At 48.8% G+C, this 13527-nt stretch overlaps 2 protein-coding genes across 3 annotated transcripts in view; one reads left to right on the forward strand and one right to left on the reverse strand.

Moving 5' to 3' along the window:
- Positions 1–4423, forward strand: part of FILIP1L (filamin A interacting protein 1 like) — a 177634-nt gene extending 173211 nt beyond the window's left edge. For both annotated transcript variants that reach the window (XM_075263597.1, XM_075263598.1), the window contains one exon: positions 4110–4423. In XM_075263597.1, the coding sequence (XP_075119698.1) occupies positions 4110–4292 (183 nt within the window). In that variant the 3' untranslated portion in view covers positions 4293–4423. The remainder of the gene's footprint in view (positions 1–4109) is intronic.
- Positions 1–11807, reverse strand: part of CMSS1 (cms1 ribosomal small subunit homolog) — a 208488-nt gene extending 196681 nt beyond the window's left edge. Inside the window, exon 1 of the mRNA XM_075263640.1 lies at positions 11677–11807. Within this exon, the coding sequence (XP_075119741.1) occupies positions 11677–11737 (61 nt within the window). The 5' untranslated portion in view covers positions 11738–11807. The remainder of the gene's footprint in view (positions 1–11676) is intronic.
- Positions 11808–13527: the final 1720 nt, after the last annotated feature.

Here is a 13527-nt window from a genome sequence, read left to right on the forward strand (position 1 = left end):
TTACATCAAGGAGATGGTTCTGGCACGATTGGGAGAGGATGTAAGCGGTAACATACAGCCGACCTCCTGCTCTACCATCTAACAGCATTCACGGCCATATAACACTTTAGATGCAACTATCAATAACGGTAGTGAGGGCACATGAAGAAAAAATAATGCGAGTATACACAGACTTTTTACTTAAAGGGGTTGTCCAGCAAGCATTCAGAGCATGGAAGTGACCATTACTGTTACTGCTCTACGCTCATGAGCCCATGGGGCGTATTCACACCAGAGTGCTGTCAACATGGACTTCTCATGTTCTACCTTTGGTCTTGATGATTTCCTCCCACAGAAGAAAAACAATGTCTCAGATTAATTATCCGCTCGTGAAATCGGCCATAACATACATGTCTGCCTGTGGTAGGTAAAGTATCGTGTGAGCTCCTAGGGGACATGGCTCAATGTGAACGATACAATGCTCTTAATTCTCTGTGAACACAAAGTGAATAAATGGACAGCATGACAGACTGTGATACTAACAATGCCATATATTTGTTACATGTGTGATACTTATAATAGGACATTGCCAGTGGCGTAACTAGGAATGGTGGGGCCCCAAGGCAAACTTTTGACATGCCCCCCCCCCCCCGAAGATCTCGACTGAGCCCCTCCTACACATACCTGCGTGTTCTATTATGCTCCATAGTGGCCCCTGCACACAGTATTATGCCCCATAGTGGCCCCTGCACGCAGTATTATGGCCCATAGTGGCCCCTGCACGCAGTATTATGGCCCATAGTGGCCCCTGCACGCAGTATTATGGCCCATAGTGGCCCCTGCACGCAGTATTATGGCCCATAGTGGCCCCTGCACGCAGTATTATGGCCCATAGTGGCCCCAGGCACACAGCATTATGCCCCATAGTGGCCCCTGCACGCAGTATTATGGCCCATAGTGGCCCCTGCACGCAGTATTATGCCCCATAGTGGCCCCAGGCACACAGCATTATGCCCCATAGTGGCCCCTGCACACAGTATTATGTCCCATAGTGGCCCCTGCACACAGTATTATGCCCCATAGTGGCCCCTGTACACAATATTATGCCCCATAGTGCCCCCTGCACACAATATTATGCCCCATAGTGGCCCCTGCACACAGTATTATTTCCCTTAGTGGCCCCTGCACACAGTATTATGCCCCATAGTGGCCCCTGTACACAATATTATGCCCCATAGTGGCCCCTGCACACAATATTATGCCACATAGTGGCCCCTGCACACAGTATTATTTCCCTTAGTGGCCCCTGCACACAGTATTATGCCACATAGCGGCCCCTGCACACAGTATTATGCCACATAGTGGCCCCTGCACACGGTATTATGTCCCATAGTGACCCCTGCACACGGTATTATCCTCCATAGTGGCCCCTGCACACAGTATGATGCCCCATAGTGGCCTCTGCACACGGTATTATCCCCCATAGTGGCCCCTGCACACAGTATTATACCCAATAGTGGCCCCTGCACACAGTATTATGTCCCTCAGTGGCCCCTGCAGGACTAAATACTGTCACGTCACCCGCTGACCGCTATACCAGGACAATTGTGGATAAAAAGTCTGGCCCTGTGCATTACAATTTAGTAACTCCATGTGCCTCATATTAATAGCAATTAATCCCATCATGTCCCTCACATTAACCCTTGTGTGCCTCACATAAGAGTTACTTATATGTGAGAGACATGAAGGTAATAATAAAGTATCTTCATTATTAAGACCCCCATATGTCTCACATATTAGTAACTCTTATGGTGAGGCACACAGGGGTTAATGTAAGGGACATGATGGGGTTAACTGCTATTAATATGAGGCACATGGAGTTACTAAAATAAAATTAATCACCCCCAATGCCTGATATTAATAAGCATAGTACCCCCAGTATGTCCTGTGTACCTGTTTTCTTTTTTTAGTGTCACTTTCCTGGAGCTTCTTCTGCTCCTTCTCTTGTGTGCAGGATGGCGGGAGCTCGGCAGGGATAAGCCCCGCCTCCTGGGCTCTCCTCAGCCCTCTCATTGGTGGGCAGAAGACAGCTAGAGAAAGGGAGGGGGGGGGGAAGCATCCTGAGAGCGCTGAGTGGAGCCAGACCTGCAGCTCCTGCATCGGCTCCTGTGTGTCACCCATTGCTGCCGCTTCGGATATATACCTTCCCTATATTAATAGGGAAAGTATTCCACCAACAGGGGGCCCCTGCAAGTGCTGAGCCCTGGGCAATAGCCAAGTTTGCCTCCCCTAACACCGGCCCTGCTTGCCTCTCCCAGGCCGCCGATCATTATACTCGGGGGTGGGTCCGAAAAGACCCCCGAGTATAATGATAGCAGCGGTAGCGGCTTTCACCGGGCCCCTAATGTCCCGGGCCCTGTGGCAGCTGCCTCTGCTGCTAAGGCGGTAGTTACGCCACTGGACATTACTTTGAATGTACTGTTCATATAATAGCACTAGAAGCTATACTTCTAATAGAAGACTATGGGGAAAAGAGGGAAATGCTGCCACCTAGTGCCGGAATAAGAGCATTACTTGTCTACTTACTCGATAACCAGGAGTTCAATAATTTGGAAATATTACATTTTAGTATATACTATATACAGTTTTATGGAAGATCAGAGCCATAAAAAGAATATCAGCCAAATCAAAATCACAATAAATTAAACATTTTGCCTCAATTGTGATTATTTTAGGACACTCTCCTTCTAACTTGCCACCCCACTATGTATATGTCACTGAATTTTGGTTTGGGCCAGTCACATATCAGCGATCCTATTAGCGATATTTAGTTAATGAAATACCTCTTGGCGAATGACAGTGCGAAACAGGATGGCACGGGTATAAAACAAATGAAATAAACAACGTCAACAAGTTCATATCCATTAATTAAGCAGATTTTCACTTATTTTCGCTTAACTGCCCCCTTTCCTACTCCTGAATGTGTGCCACAAGCCCCGATCCATATTTCGCCCGCCATATTGTGTGGACGGAGTGGCCACTAGATTTATTATAAGTTGTGCCAGTTTACTAGAGAAAGTTTAAAGCAAGTTCCTATGTGGCGCAAATTTCCATTCTTGTATAGGGACAGATTTATGAAGAGACTACAGCCACCTAATAAGTCTCCCGCTCCCTGAATTAGTCAGGCCAGTAATACATATGATAAGGCATTTTTAATAAATTTGTCCCAATATGTCTGCCTGTAAGGTGGCATACATAGTCTCCTAAGCCTGAGCAGTAGGGAGTCACCGTAATACTGTGTGTTCTACTATACCTCTTCTGTGTCATCACCTTAGAGAGGATGTTTCACCACTTCTAAAAAAGTCCAGTTAATAGCTGCTGCTCCCTGGATTCCGGCAAAGCTGGAATTTTTTCTCTAGCCCCCACCATTCCTGAGCACTCAATGCTGTTAGTTTTGGTGCCTGATATACTACTTAGTCTCTGTACTGTCAGGAGGGCGGAGTCAGGCAGGAGCAGACAAGAGGTGTGATTCTGAGCTCTGACACTGGCTGCCTCTGATTGGAGCTCTGAATCACACCCCCTGCCTGACACCGCCCACCTTACATTGCTGAACTTAAATAGCACATCAGGCATCAAAACTTACTGTACTGATTACTTGGGAATGGTGGGGACTAGAGAGAAAATTCCAACCGTGTTGGAATCAGTGGAGCAGCGTCTATTAACAGATAATAAGAACTGAAGTTGATGGAGGTGGTGAAAGGTCCCCTTTAATACACTAGAGCAGGGGTAGGGAACCTTTGGCTCTCCAGCTGCTGTGAAACTACAACTCCCAGCATGCTCCATTCACTTCCATGGGAGTTAACAGAACAGCAGAGCCAGTATGCATGCTGGGAGTTGTAGTTTTGCAACAGCTGGAGAGCCGGTCATTTCGCAATATTAGGCCCAATTGCAAATTGCAATTTGGTTTTGTTGGTTTGTCCAAGCTAAACTCTGAATGCAGCGATCATTGTAAGCATATATGTTACCCTATACCTAGGTGTATACGTGTATATTCCATGATATCAAGGACGTTGCTCCTCACAAACAAGACGTTACACACACTATAATATATCCTTTCCATTCTGTTGCAGGTGCCAGAAGAGACATTTAATGGCAGCGTGCCAACTCGGATTCCTAAGCCAAAAGCCTTGACCACATCTAAACTGCCTATTAAAAAGCCCGTTGGAAATGCAATAAATGGTGAACAGGTGAACAAAGACAAATTCCATTCAATGAGACCTGCCTCTAACTTCCAGTGTGTGTCAAAGAGGTGATCCCCCAGACTGAAGGCGCACCCTCCAGCGTCGGACATTGTCCCGTACCGCCATGGAGAAGACGGACATCAAGGATTCATCGTTCTCTTTCTGTATATTGTCTAGTAGGGGTTAACATCTATGTGTATGTGTGTGATTTCTATGGATTTTATTTTTTAATAAATGGTTGTCACTTTATTTGAGAAGGAACAATACTGAAAGTCTTCATCGGCTTATGCTTATACACAACGGCCAGCCTTAAAGGGGTTTTCCTATACAAAATATAGAGAAGTACGTGGGTATGTCTGAATGCTCCCCAGATTATGCCATCATAGCTTATTGGTAGTTCTTCACCATTTTCACTATTTTGCCAATATCTGTGCTGCACCTTTGTTTTGATGCTGCCAGGGATTTCTGTGCGTCAGACAACAATATAAAGGACTATATTTTCTATGATTCCTTTCTCCTCTCACAGATGTTGGGGGATTTTCTTAAGGCTGGCATTCTTACACCTGTCTAAGGGTAAGTTCACATGGAGTTTTTTGGTCAGGATTTTGAGGCCGTATCCGCCTCAGGAACATGAGGCGGCCTCCGCCTCAGGTTCCAATCCAAAAAACCCTGTGTGAACTTACCCTTAGTAAAGTCCCAACCTGGCATGAGACATGCCTCACTTATTAAGAGTCAAAGGCCTTTCAATAAATCAGCCACACTCCCCTGCACCAGAACTGAACTCTACACCAGTCAGGAACTGGTGTAGATTTCATGTATAACGCAATCCAGCTTTCTGGCATGAATTGTAATAAATTTGTCAGGCCGCGAGGTGCAGAACAAATGAGCGGAGCATCTTTCAGCGCAAAAAAAGGCTGTGTGCAAATGGCTCAATAAAATCCCATTCCCAAGTGGGAAATACAACACAATATTGCAACATACTTGCAATTCACAACTAAACCAATAGGTGGCTATACAAAGGAATATGTACAGATGTAGCAGAGATAAAATAATCCTTTAATAGTCCCTGTAGTATATAGCGAGACACATACAGGCTCATGGCTGATAGAGAGATACTAGGAGTCACAGCAACTAAAAAGAAAGAAAAAAAACTGCAGGATCATTTAGTTCCCTGTGGAAGAAATGTGGATAATACAGCCCGACTGCGGTCGGAGGATATGAGGAAGGGAATATCTGCAATTAGTTATAAACAATTTTCATAAATGAATAGAACAGATTAATATATGAAACACATCGTTACACATCTTATTAAGTATCAGAATGAGCGGTGTCAGAATGAGCGGTGCGTTACTCTGTGGGAACGGGGCCTAAGGGGGCATTCACACGGAGTAAAGTGGCATTGATTCTGCCACGATAACGCGCGGCAGAATCATCGCTGATAAAAAAAACTCTCATTAAGTTCAATGGGTTCCATCTTCTGCACAGAACACATTAAAATCAATGGGAGGCTTTTTATCAGCGCTGATTCTGCCACGCGTTATCGTGGCAGAATCAACGCCACTTTACTCCGTGTGAATGCCCCGTTACTTCACCCCTATGTGTGAGGCTGAACTGATACAAGGTAAAAAATTAAAAAAAAACCTTTGGGGGCATTTCAATATTATTTTTTAATTCCCGATTTGCCCTGTACCTGAGGATTACATATCAGATGGAATAGAGTCTCCTCACGGAGTCTGATAAGAGCCTGGACTTCCTGCAGCTAACTGATCATCACATGGACTATATACACACTATATGCATGATAAGTTCAGAGGTCACCAACACCTGGCCCCCTCTGCTGTAGCGGTGCAGATCGAAAGGACATTTTAAATCTTTGTGTACACGTAATTGCAACCCCCGCCGGACATATAAAGACATCTGGTGTACAGCAAGCAGCTAGAGTACCTAAGCGAGGCTCTATTCACACAGAACATATGCTGGTTTACTGGTAAGTTATGAAACTTGGAGCTAAAGGGGTTGTTTGTAGAAGAAAAACTAGCAGCAGCCAAAAATACATCTGTTATACCCTGCCACTTTACTGGCCCCAGCCATGTGCCCTACTTACTGACAGCACAAGAGGCCAAGCTCTGCTGCAGTGATCACATGCACTACGAGGACATCCCCAAATGTAACCAAAGTCCAGCAGAGCCCACTGGTGTTGGAGAAGCAGAAGGTCTAAAAGGTGAGTCCTGGGTTTTATTTTATAACATGTTCCTCTGCTATTTTTTTTTTTTCAACTCACAAATCTCCCATTTGTGCTAAAATTCTCCCCTAGGGGGAGCTCACAGCATATGATGCTAACTTATTGAAATGCTTATGGAGTGGGCTCCCTCTAGTGGTAGATATATGCAATACAACATGATCATGTTAACAGAATAGGAATAGAATCAGGGGATTTATAAAGGCTCTGAGAAATAGAAGATCAATTCATTCCATAAAATAGCAAACGGATACTTTTCTGCCCCAGACCCCACTGTCACTCATCCTAAACCATATATGAGGATATTAAAAATTATTCAACATTTTAGAAATAAAAAGACATGTACTGCACATTCCACTAGCCACTTCATGGCAACCTCTGTGTTATGGGCCCCTCTATAAGGCCTCATGCACAGGACAGCGTATATGGTTAGTGTGCTGGCCATGTAGCATACTGACCCACTCATCTCTATAACCCCATATACAGAGCTGTGTATTATTACAGGCTCATGAGCCCAGGGCAAAACAGATCAAGAGTCCAGTCCGATTTGCAGCCCGGGCTCACTGAGAGCAGTGAATGGGGCGGTGGAGGCCTGGGCGGCAAAAAGTTGCCATCATGTGTATATATAACCTAAGCCAGAGCCACTCTAGCGCTCTCTAGCTGTCTATGTGCTACACTGCATATTACATGGTCACCGAGGAAGGGCCGAGTCAGACAGTCATGCTCTGGCCAGGGGACGCCCTCCATGTTTCAGACAAATTTCCCAGTCCAACTAAACTCACAGCATCAGAGACCTGAAGGATCCAAGTATAAGTTCAAGACGACCGGTCACCTCCTCCGGGATACCACAATAATTATGGAACAGCTTCTCTTTCTCATTGATTTGTTCCTCTGTTATTCCTACTGGAAATGTATGAATAACTTTCTAGTTTAGTGTTATCAGTCAGGGTTGGGCCCCTGATCAATCTGACATTGTGCAATCAGTGGCAGAATTGTTTAGGGACATGTCTCCTTGCTCATACCTCCCAACCATCCCAGATTCAGCGGGACAGTCCCAGATTCCAGGTTCGGTTCCACTGTCAATGAGATGAGTTAAATACAATGGTGGGAGCTATCCACGGACACTTCCTGCGGTAGGGGAGCAAGGAGAGGCGAGTATCAGTGTTTTATTATGTTAAACTAGCGACAGACTAGGGGGACATTAAACAGGGGGCAGATGGAGGACATTAAACTGTGGGAGTCGATGGATGGGGGGCAGGTCTGCCTCATGTTTCCCCCAGTTTAATGTCCCCCTCTAATTTCCCCCAAAACTGGGGCACCAGGAGAGAGGAGTTCAATTGGAGGGGAAAATTATAATGTGGGGGCATATAATGTTAGGGTGACCATAGGAGGATTATACTGGGTTTTGATGCACAAAGAAAAAAGGATGAGAATGGGCAGAGTCAATGTAGAAGTGGGTGGAGCCACATTATCATGATGTGCATAGCGCACCTCTTTCTATCCTTTGAAGGTTGGGAGGTATGCATTGCCAAGGAGAAAGGTAACACCCAGTTGTCTATTCATAAATGTCATGTGGATGGAAATCACAATGCAGGTGTGAACAGAGCCTTATGTATGTCTTTGTCCTGGATGTTATCTAATCCTACTAATATTATAAATGTGAAAGTTTGTGTGTTTGGATGTTTGTGAGTTTGGATGTTTGTTCCTCAATCACGCTAAAACGCCTGGCGGATTTGCGTGCAATTTTCCACAAACATAGTTTTCCCTTCGGATTGAGTCACAGGCTACTTTTGGTGCCACTAAACAACATGGCTACCTAGCAGGAGACTCACAAAAGCAGGACTCCTAGCCCCAGCTATAGACTCACACACACTGCCTGGCATTTCCTGCCTCAACCTGCCTGCACACTCCTTACTGTCGCCTCAGGAGTAGCCCTCACTCTACTCACTCACATTTACATATAGCTTTCCACTATATAACAGATCACACACTATATAACACATCACATTGTCTGTATTACTACATACACAATATAACAGATCACACTGTCTGTATCACTACATACACAATACAACACATCACATTGTCTGTATCACAACATACACAATATAACACATCACATTTGCTATCCCACCAAACTTTTTAAAGCACTTTTACAGTTTCACACGTCTGTGTCCGCCCAATTCTCAAATCACCGCAGACGAAGTAGCGGGTAAAAGCTAGTAAACATTATAAATGGAGAATATTCTAATCCCAGAGTCATCACACAATTCACATTATACATCATAAACTGCAGAAGTTATTGCCAGAAACGCAGATTGAGGACTAAAATATCTCTGAAAATTACTGAAACATGGCAGGGGCCACACTGAGGAAGAAGAGGTGAGACAGGGACCACATTGGGGAGGAAGAAGAAGAAGAGACGAGACAGGGGCCACATTGGGGAGGAAGAAGAAGAAGAGACGAGACAGGGGCCACACTAAGGAAGAAGAAGAACCGCGACAGGGGCCACACTGAGGAAGAAGAAGAGAAGCGACAGGGGCCACACTGAGGAAGAAGAAGAGACGCGACAGGGGCCACGCTGAGGAAGAAGAAGAGCCGCGACAGGGGCCACGCTGAGGAAGAAGAAGAGCCGCGACAGGGGCCACGCTGAGGAAGAAGAAGAGCCGCGACAGGGGCCACGCTGAGGAAGAAGAAGAGCCGCGACAGGGGCCACGCTGAGGAAGAAGAAGAGCCGCGACAGGGGCCACGCTGAGGAAGAAGAAGAGCCGCGACAGGGGCCACGCTGAGGAAGAAGAAGAGCCGCGACAGGGGCCACGCTGAGGAAGAAGAAGAGCCGCGACAGGGGCCACGCTGAGGAAGAAGAAGAGACGCGACAGGGGCCACGCTGAGGAAGAAGAAGAGCCGCGACAGGAGCCACACTAAGGACAGAGACCACACTGTGGAGGAGGAGGAGGAAGACACTCGACAGGGGCCACACAGGGGAGGAGGAGTAAGACACGCGACAGGGGCCACGCTGAGGAAGAAGAAGAGACGCGACAAGGGCCACACTGAGGAAGAAGAAGAGACGCGACAGGGGCCACACTGAGGAAGAAGAAGAGACGCGACAGGGGCCACGCTGAGGAAGAAGAAGAGCCGCGACAGGGGCCACGCTGAGGAAGAAGAAGAGACGCGACAGGGGCCACGCTGAGGAAGAAGAAGAGCCGCGACAGGAGCCACACTAAGGACAGAGACCACACTGTGGAGGAGGAGGAGGAAGACACTCGACAGGGGCCACACAGGGGAGGAGGAGTAAGACACGCGACAGGGGCCACGCTGAGGAAGAAGAAGAGACGCGACAAGGGCCACGCTGAGGAAGAAGAAGAGACGCGACAGGGGCCACACTGAGGAAGAAGAAGAGACGCGACAGGGGCCACACTGAGGAAGAAGAAGAGACGCGACAGGGGCCACACTGAGGAAGAAGAAGAGACGCGACAGGGGCCACACTGAGGAAGAAGAAGAGACGCGACAGGGGCCACGCTGAGGAAGAAGAAGAGACGCGACAGGGGCCACGCTGAGGAAGAAGAAGAGCCGCGACAGGGGCCACGCTGAGGAAGAAGAAGAGCCGCGACAGGGGCCACGCTGAGGAAGAAGAAGAGCCGCGACAGGGGCCACGCTGAGGAAGAAGAAGAGCCGCGACAGGGGCCACGCTGAGGAAGAAGAAGAGCCGCGACAGGGGCCACGCTGAGGAAGAAGAAGAGCCGCGAAAGGGGCCACGCTGAGGAAGAAGAAGAGCCGCGACAGGGGCCACGCTGAGGAAGAAGAAGAGCCGCGACAGGGGCCACGCTGAGGAAGAAGAAGAGCCGCGACAGGGGCCACGCTGAGGAAGAAGAAGAGCCGCGACAGGGGCCACGCTGAGGAAGAAGAAGAGCCGCGACAGGGGCCACGCTGAGGAAGAAGAAGAGCCGCGACAGGGGCCACGCTGAGGAAGAAGAAGAGCCGCGACAGGGGCCACGCTGAGGAAGAAGAAGAGCCGCGACAGGGGCCACGCTGAGGAAGAAGAAGAGCCGCGACAGGGGCCACGCTGAGGAAGAAGAAGAGCCGCGACAGGGGCCACGCTGAGGAAGAAGAAGAGCCGCGACAGGGGCCACGCTGAGGAAGAAGAAGAGCCGCGACAGGGGCCACGCTGAGGAAGAAGAAGAGCCGCGACAGGGGCCACGCTGAGGAAGAAGAAGAGCCGCGACAGGGGCCACGCTGAGGAAGAAGAAGAGCCGCGACAGGGGCCACGCTGAGGAAGAAGAAGAGCCGCGACAGGGGCCACGCTGAGGAAGAAGAAGAGCCGCGACAGGGGCCACGCTGAGGAAGAAGAAGAGCCGCGACAGGGGCCACGCTGAGGAAGAAGAAGAGCCGCGACAGGGGCCACGCTGAGGAAGAAGAAGAGCCGCGACAGGGGCCACGCTGAGGAAGAAGAAGAGCTGCGACAGGGGCCACGCTGAGGAAGAAGAAGAGACGCGACAGGGGCCACGCTGAGGAAGAAGAAGAGACGCGACAGGGGCCACGCTGAGGAAGAAGAAGAGCCGCGACAGGGGCCACGCTGAGGAAGAAGAAGAGACGCGACAGGGGCCACGCTGAGGAAGAAGAAGATGTCCTAATGTCCTAATATCACAATGCCAATGTTAAAAACTCTTCATAAATTTAAGAGGCAGCTGAACGTAGGAGCCTGTAGAAGATCTCATCAAAGTAATGTTTTCTTTTTCACTTAGACTGTTACTAGAAGAAGACTGATGAAGAAGAAGAGCCGCGACAGGGGCCACGCTGAGGAAGAAGAAGAGCCGCGACAGGAGCCACACTAAGGACAGAGACCACACTGTGGAGGAGGAGGAGGAAGACACTCGACAGGGGCCACACAGGGGAGGAGGAGTAAGACACGCGACAGGGGCCACACTGAGGAAGAAGAGACGCGTCGGGAGCCACACTGAATTATTTGGGGGCGTGTCCTGTGTATTCAAGGGCGTGGCTAATGAGTACACGCTCACTGTTAGCCTGCACTCCACTATTACGTCTCACCACACTACAGAGGGAAACCTTTAGCTTCGGGTAACTAATCACATGACGTGGTTGCCACAAGTATAAGAAATCTGCCATGTCCTTACCATTAACAGCAATAAGACCATACAACCCTGCAGCCGGCTACACACAGCTTCCCCCGGGATCACACATAGCGGACTCGTCTCTTACCTTCCTCAGCAGCATCACCAGTTGTCTCCTCCCACCACTCATCTCCCAGATCATCCGCCATATTCCCAAATACTCCGCTCTGAAGTCTGATAACTTGGATATATCAGCAACACTTCACTCTCAACTCAGAGCCACATGTGTGGGCGTGGCTATAGATCCAAGCCTCGATTCCACAGTAAACCACGCCCCATCTCTCTGCTCATTGGTTCTGATGTTTGTTTGGTTTTTTTCTTCAATAGTCTTTATTTACATCACAAATTGAAGACATTACACTATATAGGAATTTATTAGCTGCTGAGAGTAGGGTCGTGACTAGAGTGGAGTTGCTCCTGGTAGGTATGATGTCAAAGGAAGAGGCGTGGCCTCTCAGAGGAGGGCGGAGTTTCGGCCATCACTGCTCTGTGCTGTGTAGAGGAAGCCGGAGCCGAGCACATGGAGCTGGAGAACAGAAAGCAGAGGGGATTGTAGCGTGGTAATGGAGGATGGAAGGGGAGAGACAGGATTGTTTTACATGAGACGGCATGTTGGATGAGGCTGAGGGGAGTGAGTGATGTAGTTACATGGGACTGCGTGTTGGATGAGGCTGAGGGGAGAGAGTGATGTAGTTACATGGGACTGCGTGTTGGATGAGGCTGAGGGGAGAGAGTGATGTAGTTACATGGGACTGCACGTTGGATGAGGCTGAGGGGAGTGAGTGATGTAGTTACATGGGACTGCGTGTTGGATGAGGCTGAGGGAAGGATTGATGTAGTTACTTGGGACTGCACGTTAGATTAGGCTGAGGGGAGAGAGTGATGTAGTTACATGGGACTGCACGTTAGATTAGGCTGAGGGGAGAGAGTGATGTAGTTACATGGGACTGCATGTTGGATGAGGCTGAGGGGAGAGAGTGATGTAGTTACATGGGACTGCACGTTGGATGAGGCTGAGGGGGGAGTGATGTAGTTACATGGGACTGCACATTGGATGAGGCTGAGGGGGGAGTGATGTAGTTACATGGGACTGCACGTTGGATGAGGCTGAGGGAAGGAGTGATGTAGTTACATGGGACTGCACGTTGGATGAGGCTGAGGGAAGGAGTGATGTAGTTACATGGGACTGCGTGTTGGATGAGGCTGAGGGAAGGATTGATGTAGTTATTTGGGACTGCACGTTGGATGAGGCTGAGGGGAGAGAGTGATGTAGTGACATAGGACTGCATGTTCGACGAGGCTGAGGGAAGCAAGTGATGTAGTTACATGGGACTGCACGTTGGGTAAGGCTGGGGGGGTGAGTTATGTAGTTACACAGGACTGCATGTTGGATGAGGCTGAAAAGAGAGTGATGTTTTATATGGGACTGTATCCCGGAGGGTCTGGGGGATTGGATTGATGTTTAGGGTGGTATAGGAGTCGTTGGCATGGAGGGAGACAGGGTTCTTTGGGTGTTTCTGGCATTTAAGGGGGAGCAGGAGATCTTTGGGGGTACTGCTGGCATCTAAGGGGGAGGGCAGTGGCGTGCACAGTATTTCATGCTCAGCAGTGCCCCCCCCCCCCACGGTATTACATGCCCAGCAGTGTCCCCCACACACACACAGTATTACATGCCCAGCAGTGTCCCCCCCACACACACACACACAGTATTTCATGCCCAGCAGTGTGTCCCCCCACAGTATTTCATGCCCAGCAGTGTGTCCCCCCACAGTATAGCAAGCCCAGCAGTGCTCCCCCATACAGTATAACATGCCCATGCTGCGACCTGTGTCCTTGTTTGGAGGTCCCTGGGGTGCGTTTACTATATGGAGGTCTTCCCATAGATAATTAATATTTTTGTACTATGATAATTCTATGTTGTATTTCCACTCTAAAAATT

Source organism: Leptodactylus fuscus, chromosome 2, assembly GCF_031893055.1.
Source record: "Leptodactylus fuscus isolate aLepFus1 chromosome 2, aLepFus1.hap2, whole genome shotgun sequence".
Classification (NCBI taxonomy): Eukaryota; Metazoa; Chordata; class Amphibia; order Anura; family Leptodactylidae; genus Leptodactylus; species Leptodactylus fuscus.